At 41.3% G+C, this 20,927-nt stretch overlaps 1 protein-coding gene across 1 annotated transcript in view; it reads right to left on the reverse strand.

The window, feature by feature from the left end:
* The window catches only part of PODXL (podocalyxin like), a 57,543-nt gene that overhangs the window by 10,886 nt on the left and 25,730 nt on the right, over nt 1-20,927 (reverse strand). Inside the window, exons 2-4 of the mRNA XM_069087243.1 lie at nt 2,365-2,763; nt 705-1,117; nt 92-163 (exon numbers count right to left, since the gene is read on the reverse strand). Of these exons, the coding sequence (XP_068943344.1) occupies nt 92-163; nt 705-1,117; nt 2,365-2,763 (884 nt within the window). The remainder of the gene's footprint in view (nt 1-91; nt 164-704; nt 1,118-2,364; nt 2,764-20,927) is intronic.

The raw sequence follows: 20,927 nt of genomic DNA on the forward strand, positions 1-20,927 counted from the left end.
AAGGGCCAAGCTGAGAGTAAAGAGATAAAGGAAAGGATGTAAGACATACAGCAATGAAGCTGGCATGGCCAGGTAGGTGAGCAGTACTCACACAGATACTGAAGTTGGTCATCTTCAGAATAAGCAGATTCTCTGTCATATGGCTGTCATCATGACACGTTATCTGAAAGGAGTCAGGGTCATGAATTTAGCACCAAACCTGGTCATTCTACCCCTGCAAATCCCTGCTCCCAGCTACATGCCTGCACCTTGGAGTAAGGAATCTCATTACTCTTCCTAGGTCAAGGTCAAGGTCAAGTCTTGGCCTGAGGACATCTGAAATTCAGATACTCCCTACTGTCACTAATAGGGTAAGGGAAGTGGGGAGAAAAGAAAGTCACTGTGACCTTCTAGGCTTTGATCACCAAATGATATTGGGATCTATGGGGAACTAGTGGCCAGGCTAAATCATAGCAAGAGAAGAAAAGACACCACTAAAAATGGCTTCAACTCAGTGCTGGGGCCCTGAGTGGCTGATTCTTGTGTGGGATAAAGACCCCAGCAAAGTTAGAAGGTGTTTCACATGATTTGCTAGCATTTTGGATGAAGAAGACTCCTTTAGGAAAGAGGAATATAAAGGGATATATGGTCTCTTCTGCCTAATCTCTATATAAGCCTCTTCCCACTCCAATCTTCACATTCCTTAAGCCAGTTGAAGTAGTTACCTTGTTGGGTATGGGTGAAAAAATCTCATATCCAGAGGTTGTCATGGCAGGGGGCTGGTGATGGGAAGAATAGGGGCTAGTGGGCAAGGTGGTAGAATTCTCAGAGTCAACTGAAGTTGACGTGCTAGGGACCACCCCAGAGGTTTCCGAAGCTGTGCCCCCAGAGGTATGTGAAGCTGTGTACTGAGAGGTATGTGAACTTGTAGCCTCAGAGGTAGCTACAGTTGGCTGAGTTCTGGGAGTTAAGCTGGTGGTCTCTGGTGAGGTAACAGAAGAAGAGGCTCCTGGCACTGGAGTGGAAGTGATGAGACTGGAAGTGATCAGAGGAGGCAAACTCCCAGAAATGCTGGAGGATGTAGTGGTGAAACCCAAGGGGGTCTGAGTGGTAGTATCCCTCTGGTCCTTAGTTATAGCTGCAGAAGAAAGAAACAAATGTCTTGAAGGGAGGGTGAAAAAGGACTGGAATGAGCAAAGACCTTCTCTTGCTTCCTCAGCCTAAGGGAATAAATTCTGACTCACTCCTATGTCTCCTTTGTAGCCATCAACCCAACTTGCACGGGCCAGGCACTGGTGGGTCTGCACAACAGTCTTGTGAGGTGGCTGCTATCAGTATCCCTGTTTTTAGACAAGGGAACCAGGGCAGACAGACTTGCCTGGGGTCATAGAGTTAGTAAGGGACTAAGGTCAAATTTGAACTGAGGTCTTCCTGACTCAAGACATGAAAAACGGGCTTTAAGCCCTGAGGAGGCTATGATGATGAAAACTACAACCCATCAGGCCAAGTGAAAGTCCAAGAAGGGTGAGACCAAGTAAAAACCTCTGACCTAGCTCATACAAGCCTTATAAGCAGATATATTAGAGTAGCTATAACTTTCAGTCATGTAGAGGCTTTTAGGTTAAGGTTATAATTATTGGCATTATAAGAGAGTAAGTTTGAGGCTTAGGAGGGAAATGTTCTTTAGTTCTTTGATTTAGAAAGAAATATTAATTAAATGCCTTTACTATGAACTAGATTTGTGTCCTACAGTAAAGGCAAGCTCATGTTAAAGGGTTAAGAGCTATGGTTGGGGCAGCTAGGTGGCACAGGGGACAAACACTATCCCTGGAGTCAGGAAGACCTGAGTTCAAATCCAGCCTCAGAAACTCACTAGCTGTGTGACCATGGGCAATTCGTTTAACCCTGATTTCCTCCAAGAGAAGAAGGGGAGAGAAAGCTATGGTTTGCAGAGGACCATGGACAAAATACCCGCAAAATCCCTAGGACATAGACTAGTTAATTTTTTCTTTATTTGGAACTGAAAGAGTTGGGACAAGGGGGTACATTGCTACAGGCTACACTGTTTGGAGCAGTAGAATCAATTACAAGCTGGGAAGACAGAGCCCTGGGCTATCTATATATGTGTACAGCCAGTCTGCTCATTGTCTCATTGGGACTATCTCCAACAGTCAAATAAAGATGGTTTTGTTTTGTTTAATTCTCCACCCTACTGAGAAGGTGAGAACAGAAATGAGCATTTAAATCAAGGTTCTCACATTTTCTCTTACTGTTAACTTTTTAGTATGGAACTCCCATCCTCTAGGCCAAGCAGAAGCAGAAGGTACATTTACTACTTTTCCAAAATCTGATCTTCCCAATGAACGTAAAATAAGAATTACCTACCTGATGGTGGAGCTGAGGATTTTGCCACCTGTGATGGCAAAGTGGACGCCTGCGTTCCCAAAGTAGCTGGGACTGTAGAGGATGCCAACGTGGTCTTCTTGGCAGGCTCTGAGGTCATACTTGCAGTACTGACAGTAGAAGGGGCTTTAGTGGTCTGTTCTCCTGTCCCTGATGTACTGGTAGGGGGCTGGGATTTGGGAATTGATGAATTTTGAAGCTGCGGTGAAGTATCCATTGTGGGTTTAGTGGTAGTCAACTCCTTTGTTTCTGAAGGGTCAGCTGGCTGTGTGGAACTTATATTCGGAGATCTGCTGGTTCCTGGAGTGCTTATGGTCTGGGTACCTCTACTAGAGGTGATGGGGGCAGCTGTTACTGTTGTTACTGATGTTGTTGGGTTTCCTGTTTATAATTCCAACAGAAAAGACAAGTGAGCATCTGAACAGCTTTTTATGACAAGTGGCATGTGTGAAGATAGCACCTTATAATGTGTCATAATTGTTCTGTATATACATTGATAATGTCTTCTACTGCATTCCCTAATAGACAAAAAAAAGGAACCAAGTTAAGTGATTAAGTTTTCTGACTTTTCAAAGCATTGATCTTTTGTGCTGATTTTTTTCCTTTTTTTTTAATCCTTAAAAAATACTATTTATTTTATGAGACAGCTCTCTGGGAGGTGGAAAGATATTAGGGAAAACTATGATGTAGAGGTAAAAAAAACCTAAGATCAATATTTTTTTTAAAGTGCTGATAAATTATCCTCCAAGTTTCTGTGGTTTGCTACCTTCTTGCCCTTCTCTTCTTCTTCCTCACTGCCATCAAACTCCCCTCTCCCTGATACACACACCCTGAATGTGGAAAGGCCAGAAAAAGCCACAAGGCAAGTCATGTCTGATCCTTAATTTGTGCATCTGGCTCTTGCTTCTAAGAGGAAAGAAAGGAGAGCAGATGTCAAGGTTTGGCCCATAGTAAGTGCTTAAGGTAAAACCGGACAGTAATTTTTTTCCCTGCTCCTGGGACCTATCTGGACAAATCCTCTCCATTTAAGATGTGAATGAAAGGTTTCCCATAAAGGCTTAATATTTTACCTTAAAGAATCAATCTCTAATTTGTCGGGCTCATGATGGGCCAGCTGTAGAAACTTGGGATTGGTGGAGAATTCTCCCTTCCATCATACCCCTCTGACATGCTGGGCAGGATATTAGCTAACAGATAATATTTTGATATCAGTCTAAGGTTTGTAAAATGATTTACACATATTATCTTACTTGATCTTCACAACAACCCTTTGAGATAGGAGGTAGGTGCTGTGATTAGCTCTATTTTACAGACAATTAATGGACAAGGAACTGGACTCAAAGTCAAGAAGGCCAGATTTGAGGTCTTGCCTCTGCCATATTGGGCAGCTAGGTGGTACAGTGGAGAGAGTGCATGCTCAGGTGTCAGGATGACCCATCTGCCTTTACTTACCAGTTGTGTGACCCTGACCAAATTTGCCTCAGATTCCTCATTTATGAAATGAGCTGGGGAAGGTAAGGACAAGCCACCAGTACCCCTGTCAAGGCACCCCAAATGGGGTCACAAAGAGTCGAACATAGTATGAAAGAAATGAATAGCTCTGCCATATATTGCCTTTGTGATCATGGACAATATACAGGAATGTTTTTGAGACTGTTAAGTGGTAGATCAAGTAAAACTCATAATCCTAGGCAAGAAAATGAGGCTATGGGTCAAGAAACTTGGCCAGCACCCCATAGCAATTAGCTGCCTGAGACTGGATGAGAACTACAGGATTGACTCTACCACCTAGCAGCCTCAGGAGAAGCTCAGCGGTCTCCCACCACAACATCCCTCTTGAGAAGTTCCCTAGCTCACAGGATACTAAGGGCATCAGATCACTTTCTAACTATATCTATCTGCTACCCTATCCAAGGTGATCCCAGAAAATAAATATTCTCTCTGAATCCCAGATGTTTCATTCACTTGTTCTTCAGGCCAGCTGTATATCATGTTATTGGGGCTGTAGGGAATCTTGGCCTTTGGGAACTTCACTAGACTCTCTCTTACTCATACTCAGGGGTCATAAAAATGCTGATACCAGCCCAACCCTAGATTTAAGGATATACCACCTCCACCCCCAAGCAAGGGACCAAAGGCATTGCCACTAGAACTGAGTGGCTATAGTTGCTAGGCTTTTTATCATTGCTTGCTCAAAGTCAAACTGAAAAAGGTGGATCCTATGCCTAAGACATTCTCCTGTAGACTGTAGGACTGTGTAGACACAGTACTCAACAAGTTTATTTGACTCTAGTGTCTTATTCAAGACTTACCATTAAGCCTTACCGCTTACTCCAAGATGATACCTTGGTAGGAGCCCAAAGGCAGTCATTGTCCTCAAGGAATTTGGGGTTCTTTGTATTTTAATAACTATTTCAATATTCCCTTTGTAATCCTATGTATTTTACTTTATGTATAAAAAATTCTCAGGAAGGGTCCATAGGCTTCCATAGTGGCAAAGGAGTCCAGGGTCCATGACACAAGGTTAAGTATCCCTGTACTAGAAAAATGGATGTGCCCTTTCTTGTAGAAAAAAAAAAAGTGTTTTGAAAGAAACAGGATTCTAAGACAGAGGCCAGGAAGGTATACAAAGACAGAGATTATGTATGGAGTTCCCCAGTTCCTATCCTTTCCCTAATCTACAGCAGTGGATAAGTGTGTAACTGAGCACTTACTTAGAAGTATATGCAGATTGATAGAGTATGAGCCTTATGACAGCAGGAACCCTTTCCCCTCCTGTCTTTGCATCACTAGCTACTCACGATATTGTCTGGTACTGTACTAGACCTACTAGTACCACAGTAGTACCAGTACATAGTACTTTTATAAAGGGCCTGCTGATTGGCTGACCACAAAGGGTGGGAAGGACAATAATGTCTAACAGAGTTAGAAAGACAGGTTGGGGCCGACTAATGAAGGTCAAAAAAACTTTTAAAGTCCTTCTCACCTTTCAAGGTGTCTTACAAAAGCAGTAATACTAACAACAACAATAACAACATTTATATAGTACCTATGTATCAGGCACTGCGCTTACCTCATTTGATCCTCATTAACAACCTTGGGAGGCAGGTGCTATTATTTTCCCCGTTTTACTAATAAAGAAACTGAGTCAAACTGGGGTCAACTGACTTGCCCAGGGTTACACAACTAGTAAGTAACTAAAGGCAGATCTGAACTCAGGTTTTTCTGACTAAGCCTGGTGTTCTGTCCACTGGGCCAACTATTTGCCCCCATTACAATCAATTAGAATATGATCTTTGGAGCAGAGACTATCTTTTTTTGTTCTTAATGCTTAGCACAGTTTGACCCTTAGTAAGTGCTTAATAAAATTTTTTTTCATTCATTTTTCTTAACAAGATTAATAAATCATTCTTGGATATGGCCAAAGTAGAAATGTTTTGCTTTTTTGTTTTGCATGTTTGTTCCCTTCCAGGGAAAACCTTCCCATCTCCTCTGGGAGCTCCACCTGTCAAGGAGGCAGGGACAGATTTGAGGAGAGAAACACAGCCCAGTCAGCTCTTTATCCTTGGGTCCTACCCAGCTCTCCACCCCTAGGGGAGCACTGACTTCCTCCCACTTCAGGTCTGAATGCTTTCCTCTTATTCGAAGAGTGACTCTGGGGCTATTAATAGATGGAAAAGGAAATCCATAAGAATGCCCCAGGAAGTGGGGGCTTGCTGGTGGGAGTGGCTGTTTGTGGGTAGTGGTGAGGCTGTGGCTGGTTCTGAGCCAGTATCTACACCTCTTTCCTTCTGATCCAAGGATAAACCTGAAGAAATCAAGAAGTTTGGTAAAATAGGAAGACGCCCCCTCTCACCTACTCCCCACCTCCACACTGACCAGAAGTCAGACACCCTGGGTTCTAATTCTGGTTCTGCCACTAGCTGGCTAATTTCAAACAGGTCCCTTCATCCTTCCATGAAAAGAGGGAGTGAGACTAGATTACCTGACAGGGGTGGGAAACCTGAACACTCAAGGCCACATGTGGCCTTCTAGGGCCTCAGGTGTGGCCTTTTGACTGAGTCCAAGTCCAAGTCCACAGAACAAATCCTTTTACTAAAGGCCACAAGTTCCCCACTCCATGCTTGGTCCTTTTCCAGCTCTGTTGAACAATCCTTTGATCCTGGAACAGTTTGGGTACTTGACTTAAGAGTCATGAACTGTCATGCAAACACTAGTTGTGTTGACCCTTAACAAAGCCACTTGAACCTCAGTTTCCCAATCTGTAGGATGAGGATATTCTCACAAGGTTGCTAGAAGGACCAAATGAGAACACACTTAGAGGCAATACCGTGTTTCCCCGATAAGAAGACACTGTCTTATTATTTTTTTTTGGACAGAAAAACACCAGAGGGCTTATTTTCAGGGGAGGGCTTATTTTAATGAACATTGACAGCAACTTTAATAAACAGGTAAATGTGAACAAAAAAATGTACCTTTATTCAATAAGCAAATCACTGGGGAAGAACAGGATGACGCGCTCAATGCTGCAGCTCTGATTGGATGCAGCTCAGAGCATGGCCTGAGTTTCACCTGGGGGTGTAGTGCAGGGGATCACCTTCACTACAGCAGCAATCTCAATAGGGCTTATTTTCGGGGGAGGGCTTATTTTAGAGGAATCTTACACAGTAAAGGGAGGGCTTATTTTCGGGATAGGTCTTATTATAGGGGAAACATGGTAGGTTGCACAGTGAATACAATGCAAGACTCAGGAATCCAGAAGATCAGAAGAATTTGAATCCCATTTCAGACACCAGATGTGTGATCCTTGGCATAGGTCACTTAACTTTTTATGTGTGTCAATTTCCTTATCTGTAAAATGGGAATGATTAATAGCATCTACAGGGTCATTGCTAGGATCAATAGTAAAGTGCATTGGGATAATAAACAAAACATATATATGCCAGCTATTATTAGTGTTACATAAATGCAAGCTATTATTCTTATCATTATCAGCAGTTTCTAGGAGCAAACTCAAACCAAAGCTAAGCATGAGAATTGACCTCTAATGTTCTGTCATTTCCTTTGGGGAGTAGCAGCACAAGACTGGGACTTTGGGGGTAGACTAGAAGGGGTGGTGAGGACTCCTGGCCCCTTAGTACCTCCTCAGGTCCCAAATTTCCATTTCCCTTTCTGGGAGTTACCATTTGTTGCCATATTCCTAAGGCAGAAGCTAGAAGGGTTTTGTAGAAGGAGCAAGTATCCATAGCCCTATCTTTACCACTAAAGGCACCACTTCTTTGTTATAAATAAAAGGGAAAGCTGACTGTTTTCTGCCTAGGAAGAAAAAAAAATGATCCTAGGATTTAGAGCTGGAAGGGGCAAGAGGATCTTCTTGTCTAACCCCATTTTACAAGAAAGTAAATCTTTCCCAGAGCCCAAGGACACTGGGTAAGTGATTAGTTGAGTAAGGTTTCACACCCAGATCTCTTTATTGCAAAATAAGTGTTCTTTCCACTGTGTTGCATTAGCTTTCCAGCAGAGGGAGATAAGAGTTAAACTTTCATAACTTGAATCTTCCCTATGACAGTGTTCCCTAGGCTGCCATACATAAACCCCAAATTATGCCTAGCATTCTGGTTAGCATCACCTATTTCCTTTTTTTGTCTATGAAGGCAATTTGTTTGATTCTAGATGACTTACCTAATCACTATCACCTTGGTCTGTGCTATTTTTCTCTCTGATTTCAAAATCTGCTAAACATACTTTTAGCAGCAGTTAGAGCTGTATCTTATCTTGCTTGATACTCTTCTGCAAAAGTATGTGCAGAATTTCCCTAGCCAGACCACTAAGTTCTGCAGGGGCAGGGAAATTCATCTCCTAGATTCTAGAACAAAGATATAGCAATGCACATACTGGCTCCTTAATAAATGCTTATAAAAATGCCACCACAAGACTACTCAACTGTGTGACCTGTGGGCAAGTCACTTAATCTCTGGTGTCCATCAGTTTCCTTACCTGTTAAATGGGGGTAATAACACCTATTTCCAGGGTTGTTTGAGAAGAATGCAACAGTATTTGTATGATACTCTGTAAACCTTTGTCTTATACAATCACTAGCTACATATTTGTATCACTTTCTTAGCACAGTACACATGTATATAATACAGCTAAATCCCTACTAGTACAGAACAGTGAATCCCTGAGAAAAGGGGACACTGTAATCCAATTCATATTATTTGAAGTTATAATCATGTAAAATATGGTAGTTAGTTCCATCCCAATGGAAATGATGTGAGAATTCCCTTCACAGGATTCCTTATTCACATTTATTGGGAACTAGATATGAGAAATGGAGAGAAGCTAGAGATGTACTTTTACAGATCAGAAAACTGAAGATGGGGGGTGGGAGGTGGGGCAGGATGAAGTAACTTATCTGAGATTGCACAATGACTTCAGCCTGAGTTAGAATTAGAACCCAAGAAGTAATTTCTCTAAATCATTAAAAACCCTGATTCTTCCTTGGGAGTACTGGACACCAAGAATCTTCCACCAGTGATTTTGCTGTTGCTGGTTATTGGTCGGTCCAAAAGAAAGTGAGACTTGCTGTTTGATTGAGGGAGGAGGGCATGGGGAAATGTGAGTCTGAGAACCCAAACATTGGGCCTAGATGGACCCAAAATAACAAGGGTTTGGACCAATACCCAATAGTCTAGGGCCAATTTAAATAGTATCGACACCCTCCTCTTCCAGCAAACCCCTTCAACTCAACAAGTATGTATTAAGATGATCATTTTACTATGAGATAACAAAATTTAGAATAAGCTACAATCCAACCTTGCCACACAAGATAAAGATTTTAGAGAAAGGAGTCATGTCTCCTATGAACTACTCTTTGGGTCCAAGGCCATCTCCCTCTAATTGTATTGTCTAGCCTACATCTTTCCATGTTGTCTGTAAGAATAGCATGACTTGTCAATTACAAATCTAGTTAACACAAGTGGGCTCATGGGGCTTTGTGGGAAAACATTAATGTTTAGAAATTACTATGGTTTAAAAAGAGCAATCATTAAAATTTTAGACTATTATTCTTAAACCATATAGTAATTATGTAACTTTTATTTATCTTTCATTTTTGACATTCACTTCTATAAAAAATTACATAATTTAAAAAACTACATTTAACAAGTGTAGCAGTCCCCTGATAAAACAATCTAGTCCACCTGGAAATTACTTTCATCAGACCTGATTCTTGATGAAGCGCTGCTTGCTACCTTGGGCAATCACTACTTTCTTTTCCAGGGATTCACTTTAGTGATATTATCTAATTTCTGCCAAGTTACTGAGGCTCCAAGAATACATTTTCTTCTTTTTATTTTGATGATCAGGTCCCAAAAATAAAAGTAGAAAGTCAGTCGGGGAAGTCTTCCTGAAAAAGGTGTCATTGAATCATGCTTTAAATGAGACTGGGTTTGCATTTGGATTTCTACTTCTAGGGAATTACATACATTGTTGGAGGGGCAAGAATTTTAATTAAGAATCTCTTAGGAATTTGCAGAAAAGTGTGGGGTATTTGGGGGGAGAGTGATTAGCCAGCCCAGTTTGGTTGGAGCATTATCAAGATCAGAACAAAGCAGTATGAAATAATAATATTCTGCCCAGCTGTCTATGATCTCTGTCTCCCCTGCTAGTTTCTCTGTATAAAGTGTTGTCTGTGACTGTTTATCAATGAAAAGCTAGCTCCATGTCATGCCCTCGCCCCATGCCTGTCACCAGTAGGCATGGAGGCAGCCTTTCAATATACTGCCCTCAGCATTGCAGCCCAAATTTCCCCTATTCCCAGAGGAGTCCTGGGCTTTTCCCCTCAGGGGAGATTAATTCCTGGCATTCTTCAAATAGAGAATTGTTCTCGCTTATCTCTTGGCTCAGCTGGCAGACCATGCACCCCCAAGGAGGCAGGGACTTCATCAAATTGTGTCCCTGCATCAGGGTGATGGATACAGCTATTTTGGAAAGCTCATCCAGACCATGAGAAAGTACACAGCCCAGGAGTGGGGTGGAATACAAACCTTCACCTGTGCTGTATCTCTGAGCATCAGGTGGGGATGTCCAGATTTCATGGGAGTGGCCCTCCTTTTCTCCTGGGCACTCCAAGTGCCTTGTCCTCATCTGCTCCCTGCCACCATACTTCCTCTCACTTCCTGCTGGCCTTTTTTTCATTCCTCTTATCTCTTTAACATCTTCTTTACCCACCCCCACTCCACAGTTAGTCTATCCTCAATCATTTCTCTCTTGTACCTGAAACAAGTCCTATAAGACACAAATATCCTGGAAAAGACTTGTGCTGGGAGCAGGACACAGTAGAACAAAATGTCACTGGGTGGCTTAGTGAAGGGAGGGTAGAGTCATGGGGTAGATGGGAGATTGTTCTGACTGAAAAGACCCCACTACAACCCTGGTCTGGGGAGCTCAGGGTCTGCCAAGAAGGGACACCTTAAGAGAAGTCAGGAAAGGAAGGGACGCAAAGAGGACAAACTTCCTGGACCTCCCTACTCTGCCCTCCCTCTCTAGAGAGGGCCTTCCTGAAGTCTTGCCCTGGCAGCAACCCTAGGGTCTATTCTTTGAGGAGGGAGAGGCTCAGTAGGGGGAAGGGGGTTCCGCCTGAATCTCCTTTCTATTGAAAGCTATTTAAAGCTGGGTGGAGGAGGGCTCAGCCGCCTCATGGCTCCCCTGGGGCAAGCCTGGATAGGGTTGGGATCCCAGTGCTCAGGTCTGTTTTGAGTATACCACTAGCATCCAACCTCTTAATTAGATTCCAAATGGTCTTGAGGTAATAATAGCCTAAGGCAGGTGCAAGTTGCTGCTTCATTTTTGGGGGTACCTCATTTGGTGATAGGGTTTGAAATCCTCTTGGCCTCCCCCTTCATATTCCACTATGATGTTTGGATGAAATAACTATATATTCCAAATGTTTCTATCAAGCAGACATGCTGCTAGGCTCCCTCTTTCCTGATCATGAGCTAATATCACAGGATTTTAGGGTCTAAAGAAGTCTTAGAAATAAAATATAATCCAAGCCCCTTACTTTTACATTGGAAGAAACTAAGGCCCAGAGAGCTCATGTCTCTTGACCAAGGTCACACTTGGTTGTAAGTAAAAGAGCTGCAATGGAAGGGCCCTCGGAGGCCATTGAAATAATGTCCAATCATCCATCATCTTACAGGTGATTTTCCCAAGGTCACACACACTATAAGCAACAGAGGTTTCCTACCCTTCCTAGCAAATGTCTTTTCATCAGTTGTCTTCTTAGGAAAGAGGCTCAGATCCAGTAATTCACAGGAAGGTGGTGATTAATGGCTCACATTCATTCAATCCACTCTACTTCTAAAAAGCAACTGCAGTTTAACAAGGAACAAAGTCTTAAAGAAATGACTAAAGAAAGGTGGAATTTTATAGACCTTATTCAAAGAAATATTTCTGGTTGGGAGGAAAGGGATACAGTGGTCTTCCCCTGCCCTTCCATGCCTCTAGGAAGGGTGGCATCTGCTAATGCAAATCCCTGGAGAAGGCATCAAAACCCAGTAGAAGGGAAGTTGAAATCACCTATTCTTTACTTCAACAGGATTTCAGAAAAACCTGGAAAGAGTTACATAAATTGATGCTGAATAAAATGAGCAGAACCAAGAGAACATAGTACACAGTAAACAGCACCATTGTGTGATGATCAACTTGTGTGTGTGTGGTTTTTTCACTTTTTCTCTGCTTCTTCTTTTAACACAACCTGACTAATGTGGAAATATATTTAACATGATTGCACAGTAAAACCTATATCAGATTGCTTGACGTCTTGGGGATGGGATGAAGGGAGAACAATTTTGAATTCACAATCTTATTAAAAATGAATTTTGAAAACTATATTTACATATAATTGGAAAAAATAAAAATACTATTTACAAAAAAATATATAGAAAATATCTGCCATGGTCAGGAAGTTTAGCAAATTAGTTTTAAATCAGCATTTTACAGCAAAGATAAGGATGGTTTCTGTCCTATCAATATCGGACTGCCTAGAGCAGGGGTGGCCAATTCAAACCAAAATTTACACTAAATTGTAAATAAGGATCCCTGCCTATAGCCTATCGACTTAGAAAACATCTGATTTTTGTATTTGTTTATTTTGTTAAATATTTCCCAATTATGTCTTAATCTCTTTTGGGTGTGTTTGAAGTCTATGGCCTAATCTTGATGCCCCAGAACCAGGCTAAATACAAATAGGAAAAGTGTGTGTATATGTATATGTATGTGTGTGTATATGTATGGATAGATATGTATATATGTATATAAAAAGCATAGATTTTTCCAAATCAGTAGGCAGCCACAGGGATTTGTTTCTTTTAAGTTTGACAGCACACATAGCTAATATGTATATGTATCAGAGAAGGGACAGGAATCCCTATCTTTCCATCTTCTACTCTCTATTCACTATTGCTTCTGGATATAGGACCTTAATAAATATAAGAGCTCACTTGATTTTAAAAATTTGAAGGGTTTTCTTTCTCTTATTTGGGAGAAGAATAAATGCTGAAAAAGGAGGTGCCTTTTTGATCTGTGGTAAAGGAGTGAATTCTTGACTAAGCAAGGAATAGGATAAAATGTCTATTTCAATTATGTAAAATAAAAAAAAAACTTTTGCACAAGCAAAATTAGGGAATACAGGATAAAAGAACTGATCCTAAACAGAAAATTTTGCATCAAAAATCTGATATTTACTGTAAGACAAAAGCCATTCCCTAACAGGCAAGTGGTAAGGATATGGACAGTATTCAACAGAAATGCAAATGATCAAGAAATAAACAAAAAAATGCTCCAGATCAACATTATGAGAAATACACCATGAATTTTCACCTCAAAACCATCAAGCTGACTGAGAGTAGTCCAAGCCCAGGCTGTTAGAAGAGAGGAAAATCAATAACTATCCATAGCCTTTACTAGGTTTACACCTGAAGGAATTCAGTGGTAGAAAAGTCTCATTATAAAAATAATCTTTCTAGTGCTACTGGTGAAAAAAAACCCCAGAAACAAATCTTTGAGAATGAATAAATTTAAGTAGATGATTATGTAAAGGTGGCAGGGGAGATAGTGAGAATTTATTAAGCACCTACTATATGCCAGTCACTGTGCTTGACAACTATTATTGCACCAAGAGAAACAAAGAATGAGAAATTCGGAGAAAATGAGCATGAAATGGTACATCACAAATAGACAAATCCCACAATGATGCAATAATGTAAATGTAAATACTAAAAGGCAGCTGGCTCAGATGAAATGTAATAAACCATCTGGGATCCTTCCTCTCATCTGGAGAAGCAAACTGTAATGTAGAAGGCCCTGTCAGAAGTGGTCCCTATGCCCATTTGTTCTTCACTGATTTTCTTTCTTACAAGGAGGGTTTAGTAGAGGAGGAGTGTTGGAGATGGGGTTGTTGTTTAAAATGACCCCATTTGGGGGCTTTCTTGGCAAAGATACTGGAGTAGTTTCTCCCATTTCCTTCTCTAGCTCATTTTACAGATGAGGAAACTGAGGCAAACAGGGTTGAGTGACTTGCCCAGGGTCACACAGCTATTAAGACTCTTGAGGGTGGATATGAACTCAAGCCTGGCATCTGTGCCATCTAGCTGCCTGTAGAGGTAGAGTTAATGACTGATTAATGAAATACAACCTAGTCTGGACCCTACTGACTTTCAAGCTGGAAAACTTGCTCTAACTCATTTCAGTACCACCTAAAGGCCAAGGGAGTTGGGGAGCTGGGGGGAGGCAGAAGAAGGGCACTGAACTAATAAGGCCTGAGTCACACTGGAAAGAAGTAAGGAAGGTCTAGGGGCTTGAGAATGACTAGAATATTATAGAACAGCAGGTAATAAGGTCTCAAAATGTAACCTAGTGACTTATCAGCAAAATATTTAAATTGTGAAGGTCCAGGCCTTCAAGGCTGAACCCAATATGAACATTGGTAATGAACCACATTGGGGGTGGGGGGAGGGAGAATGTGTGTTGGAGAAGAGGCTCATCCAAGTACAACTCTTGGACACAAGAATGAGAAGGGCTTGAACTAATAAGCTACAAGGCACAGAATGGTGTGGAGGAACATACCTGTAACCAAAGTCTTCATTAGTACTGTGAGTCATGTGCACTGTGCAGGTTGGGAAAGGATATAGATGAGATCTTTCCTTACTTTTGGGAAGATTCAATGCCAAGATGGCACTGTAACAACAGTACTGGAACCAAGAAAAGTACTGCTCACCCAATACACGTTACTTGATTTCCTGACAAACCAATTTTCTTTTCCCACAATGACAAGGCAATTCAAATCCCAATTGGAGTAATTGTATAGGGCTCTTAAGAAAATTTTCTTGATTCACTTTAAGTTGTTTCTTTTTAAATCCCTGTATTCCTTGTTGTGTGAAATAAACCTGTTCTGTTCAATGCCTTCTGAGCTTTGACATTTGCAAAGGTACTGAAGGAAAACTCATAAGTCACTAATAATTAAAGAATTGCAAATTAAAAGTAATTCTAAGGTTCCAACTCACATCATATCTATCAGACTGGCAAAGATGACAAAAAAGGAAAATAGTAATTGATGAATGGTCTAGAGGAAAATAGGTACATTAATGTAATGCTGTTAGAGCTGTGTGTTGGGCCAGAAATTTTTTTTTTGGAGGGGGAGGGCAGGGCAATTGGGGTTAAGTGACTTGCCCAAGGTCACACGGCTATTAAGTGTTAAGTGTCTGAGGCCACATTTGAACTCAGGTCCTCCTAACTTCAGGGCTGGTGCTCTATTCACTGTGCCACCTAGCCACCCCTGGGCCAGAAATTCTTGAAAGCAATTTAGAACTGTCCCCAAAATGTCATTTAATCATGCTACCCAAGATTCCATGGGAGCACTGAGCACAAAGACCTATGCCTATCTCTGTATTCACTATCCCCTTTTCTATCCCTTTTCAGAGCTGCTTCTGTCTTAAGGCTTCTCAACAACTCTGACTCATGCCCCCATCAAAGGTCTTCCCAGGAACATCTAAATATGACTTCTATAGCTCAATCTAACAAGATATAAAATATAGACCATCTTTGACAAATGTGATGAATACAGAGAAACCTGAAAAGACTTACATGAACTAATGCAAAGTGAAAATAAGCAGATACAAAGAGACAATATAACCACAGCAATCAATGAAAAATGAAAGCCCTCCTTTTATATATGTTTTCCTTTGATGATTTTAGCTCCCCACTGTAGGTTAAAATGTTATCTTTATTTAGGTGAGTTCCAAATGCATATATCCAACTCTAAAAGCTCCTGAAAGATAACACTGCCAGGTGTCTCAGGGAGTAAGAGCACTGGCTCCAGGGTCGGAATGACCTAGAGATCGAATCCCGGGCTCAGACACGCAGCACCACACCCAGAAATAACTGGCCGTGTAACCTTGAGCAAGTTACTTAACCCTGATTGCTTTAAAAAAAAAAAGAGATAGATAACACCTTACAGTGGACCAAGGACCAACTTTGTCATCAGTTAGACCTGGGTTCAAGTCTTACCTCTAACATAGTGGTTTCTTAACCTGGGGTCCCTAAATTTGGTACTCTCAAAGGGAACACAATACCAAAAAAGTTCAGTATTCTGTTCTGACACATACTTTTTGTCACTAAAAGCTCAATGCCCCAGACAACTTTATAAAAATTTTAAGTTTAGAATCTAGGAGGGGGTGAAGTTATAGTCCAAACCAAAACAAAAAATAACCTCACCAATATGCCAGTCCCTAATTTTTTTTTTGGGGGGGGGAGGGGTTGGCATTTCAAACTATATTCAAAATAAAATTGCTCTGACTCTTTCACACTCCTTAACTCCTCTCCCTCTTAACCCTTTGTTGAGGGAACCAACATCCTTCCAGTCAACCCAGGTCCTTGACCCTTTCTTCTCTCATTCCAGAAATTCAGTGGAGCTACACTATTCCTACAACATCCCTTGGCTTATCTTCAGCTTCCCCTTGGTCCTTGTCTCCACCCTAGTTCAAACCCTCATCATTTTTGACCTGGACTACTATAATAGCCCCCCATATTAAACTTCCTTGTTTTCCAGTGAATTCGAGAAATATTTCTTGAATACCTATTATGCACACAGCATTGTAATAGTCATTCAGAGATGCACATGTGTAACCATGTCATTCTCCTATTGAAAAATGTGCAGTGTCTCCCCTTGTCTTGATCAAATACAAATTTGTCAGCCTTGGAACTACCCTCAATCTAGCTCTGACTTTAGTTAGACTAAAATTGGCTCTAGAAATCAAGAAAGGTCTCACCTCTCACTCAACACTTCACCTCCTGACTGAGCACATGTTTGAAATGCAGCTCTCCCTCACAGGTGGCATTTCCCCATGTAAAAGCTTTCTTCCCAAATCACAAACTATGTTCTCTTCTTCCTTAATTTTTCTTGTGTTATATTTATTTACATATGTATTCACACACCTATACATACATGCATATACAACACATAAAATCCCCACCATCATATCAACATGGCAACTGAACCACTGTCATTGCTAAGCTTGGAGTATGAGATGTCTAAAGGGGAGTATGGGGAGGGTAAAAGAGAAAAGAGAGGTTTGGTGACTTCGAGTCAGTGAAAGCATTGGATCCCTGGGGACTCTGGAGGTTAATAGTCATCTAATCTAAGGCCTGCAGCAACTTGTTTTGCAAAGCCAAGTACAGAATGAAATGCCCCTTACTCTCTAGTCATCTGTCACTCTTTCTACTAGAATGCTGTTTCTTTGCGAGTGTTCTAAACTCATAGCCACAGTTATTGAAGTAGGGTTGGCTAGAAAAAGGTCAGATCTTATACTCTCCTGACCAACCTGATTTCTGGGGGACATCAAAAGCCTATCCCCACTGGATAAAGAATAGAATAATACTCTTGGAGTTTTCCAAAGGAAATTATTGCATTTAATTAGTCTTCTCTCTCTCCCCCACCATTTCAATAGCCCTCACCCCCTACTCCCCACCAACTTAGACTTGAACTGGAGAAAATTTACTATATATTAGATTTAGAGCTGAAAGGGGCCAAAGACTCTCTAGTCCAACATTCTCATTTTACAAATAAGGAAATAAAGTTAAATTACTTGCCCAAGGTCATATAGGCTAATCAGCAGCTAGCTAGAATTCAACTCTTTCCCTAGCATTATACTCAATTTAAGACTATCAGCAAATTTAGAGACTAGGCAGACAGTCTAAGAGCAGGTGATCCAAAGAGCATTTTATATTTGGTTTTGGAATATGCTTTATGATTTCCTTGAGTGCATTCTGACAAGACAGACAGGAGACTGCCTAGGGAATATGCTGGGCAAAAAGGATTAAAAGCCAGAGTTAGATGAGAAAGATCAATGTAAATTATTCTCCACTTAGCCTCAAGTCTCTCTCGGTTCAATCTTCAAGTGTCGAGGCCTTCAAAGCAAAGCTGAATCTGAGCACTGATAATGGGAACGTTTGCTTGTTCCTCTGGACCCTATAGCACTTAAATGTCCAAATTCATCTACAAGTTTCCCTATGCTATTCATTTGACTTATATTTATGTATACACTGTTTCTTTCAACTAGAACATCTCATGAGTAGGATCTTTCATAATTCCATGTCCAACATGGGATGCTTTATATAGGAGAGTATCAAGGAATAACTAGTAATTTAGCACGTGCCTAATCAAACTCAAGTTCCATATTGCTGTTGTGAGTATCACCATCCTTCTAGATTCACAACCCTGCAATCATCTCCTGATTTTCTCCTTCCTCTCATCCCATATGGTCAACTTGCTGGCAAGGAAACTATCAATTCTAACTCATAATTCATCAATTCCCCTCATAGGTCCTCTATCAACTGGAGTCTAGGAGAGAGGAACTAATAGGTTCCAACAACATTACCAATTCAACCAGTGTTTAGTTAAGTGCCTACTATGTGTAAGACACTTTCCATGGTCCTGGTAATATAAACACAAAACCTGCCCTCAAGCTTCTATTTTACTAGAAGGATAAAACAACCGGGCCTTTAGAAGGGTCTCCCCTGGATTATTGTACCACCTTCCTACCACTTGTCTCCAATCCAGTGACCAAACTGATATTCCACACCCATCACTTAATTCTTCAGTGGCTCCCTAAAGCTTCTAGAAGTACTTCTCAAATGGGGGAAAAAAAAAAGAAAAGCCCTCCATAATGATTCATTACCTATCTTTTCTGTATTATTTCATTTTATTCCCCTTCTTGTACTTTCTGTTCCCATGAAATTGGCCTGCCAGTTCCCTACACAGGACATTTCATCTTCCAACTTCTCCATCCTTCTTCACAAGTGGTTCCACTCCAGATTACAGCCACCACTTACACAGATAGCCATACAAGTTTTCCAAAGCATCATATGTGTTATTTCATTTAGAATTAAAGGGGGAAAAATAAATTAAAGGATTAAAAGATGGAAAGCAAAGAACTAGAATCTAGGAAATGGCTGAACAAAGAAATTGTCACACATGAACATAATGGAAAATTATTGTGCCTAAAAAACCCTAAAGACAAAACTGAAAGAAGACTGGAGAAATCATGGGCAGTTAGTTTGCAGTGAACATAAAGTGAGTAAAAGCAGGAGAATTGATACCAGGGCAGCAGTATTGTAAAGAAAAACAACTCTGAAAGGCTTAAAAGCTCTACTGAATGTAGTAACCAAACATGTCGCCAGAGGACCAACGATGAAGCCTATTTATCCACCTCCTGACGGTGATGGACACAAGGTGCTAGAAATATTTTCGGATGTGAATTTGTTTTGCTTTGGCAGCTTTTCATTGGAAAAGAGTAGCAGGTAAAAAGGGGAGGTTAGCAATACAGATGCCACCAAAAAGAGGGCCATCCAAACACTTTAAAATGCACAGAAGGGAACAGAACGGAGTACAGAGAAGCAGGACAGTTTTCAAACAGGACAGGCAGACAGAAGTCTTTTTTAAAAGCCCCAATTAGGGTCTGGGAATAAGCACATAAATCCACATACAATGGTACAGGGGTCTCAAGAGCCCTGGTCCCAATTTAGCCACCAACAATTCAATGCTCTGGAACCTCAGTGTTCTCATATGTAAAAGGAGGGGATTGGAACAGGGTCCTTCCTGTGTGATTCCATGCAAAACTATTCCTACTTTTCTTTTTTAATGCAGTGCACATCCACTTGCCCTAATGGCTCAATCTGTTCAGACCAGTCCCCAAATCAGAACACCCTCAGAGGGGGTTGGCAGGAAGATAAGTGGAAAACACCCTGAGCTTCTCAGTTGAAGCCACAAGATAAATACCTTGGATTATTCATTATTGTGATTTGGTGAGTGAAGGGCAAGGAGGGCAAGGTCAGGTACCAAACCATGCACCATGAGCCCATGACTCAGAATGAGCCAGGTTTGCTTCTAGTCTGTCTCCTTCTTGGCCCAGGCTGGGGAGGAGGGGAGAGAAGAGGGGCCAGTTCCAAGGGCCACCCCTCCCAAGGGGCTCAATGTACCTGCTGAGTGATTCCTCTCTTGCTAGGGGAGGTGTCAATTCTAATTTCTTAAGGGTCACTCAAACTCTGACACTCTGCCTGCTGGGTCTTGTCTTTAGCTGGAAAGAGCATATTAACCTCCTTAAAACAATACCCCTCCTGGTGCCTCCTAATCCCCTTTCTTGCTCCAGACCATGTGAATCCAGATATGCAACTGATCTGTCTTTCTGGGCAGCATGCCGAAGAGCAGCCAGCCCGGCCAGCATGCAGTGAAGGGCTACGGGGATGTGATGTGATGGGAGTGTGAGTGGGCAGGGGGTGGGGGTGGGGAGGCAAGGAGTCTCTTCTCTTGCCAACTCTTTCATGCAGATCTCTGAAGAATGTTCCTATGCAATTTTAGAACAGTGAGCCAGAATCCTCAAAAAATAGGCAGAACTGTCCAGTTCCCTAACCCCTGTCCCAACCCCACATAGGTTTTTAATAATAGCTAAACATTTAAAATATACTTTACATTTTATAATCTCATTGAATAAACAGCCACAACTAGCTGGGGGACTTGAGGGCTCAGGATATCAGAAAAGACCATAAAATGGATTTCTGCTATCAACTCTTCTCGATAACTAGCAGTGTGAACTGACCTCTCTGTGCCTCAGTTTCCTAATCTGTTCATGATCTACACTAATACCTTTCTTAAGGCATTAAGAGATGTTCTTGGAAATGTTTAGAGATGTACTCCAAGGATAAAATGAGATATGAAACAGTTGAGAGGGAAGAAAGAAGGGAGAAGAGGTGGTGAAAAACAGACTTGTACAAGGAATTTCTTCTTGAGGTAGAGAGAGACCTAAGTCTGTGCACAAGGGGGTAGATTCATGTGGAATCATACTCCTTTCTTGATGGATCCCAAAGAACATAAAGTTCTTTCCCTTTGGTATGTGAAATCAAAATTGTGAGAGTGCCGTATTCCTTAATTCCCAGTGATAGACAACCATCACCAGGGGAAAAATCAATGGTCAAGAATAAGACACTGT

This window comes from Petaurus breviceps, unplaced genomic scaffold (assembly GCF_028583685.1).
Source record: "Petaurus breviceps papuanus isolate PSGF00001 unplaced genomic scaffold, PetGlider_PUasm1.0 181, whole genome shotgun sequence".
In the NCBI taxonomy this organism is placed as follows: Eukaryota; Metazoa; Chordata; class Mammalia; order Diprotodontia; family Petauridae; genus Petaurus; species Petaurus breviceps.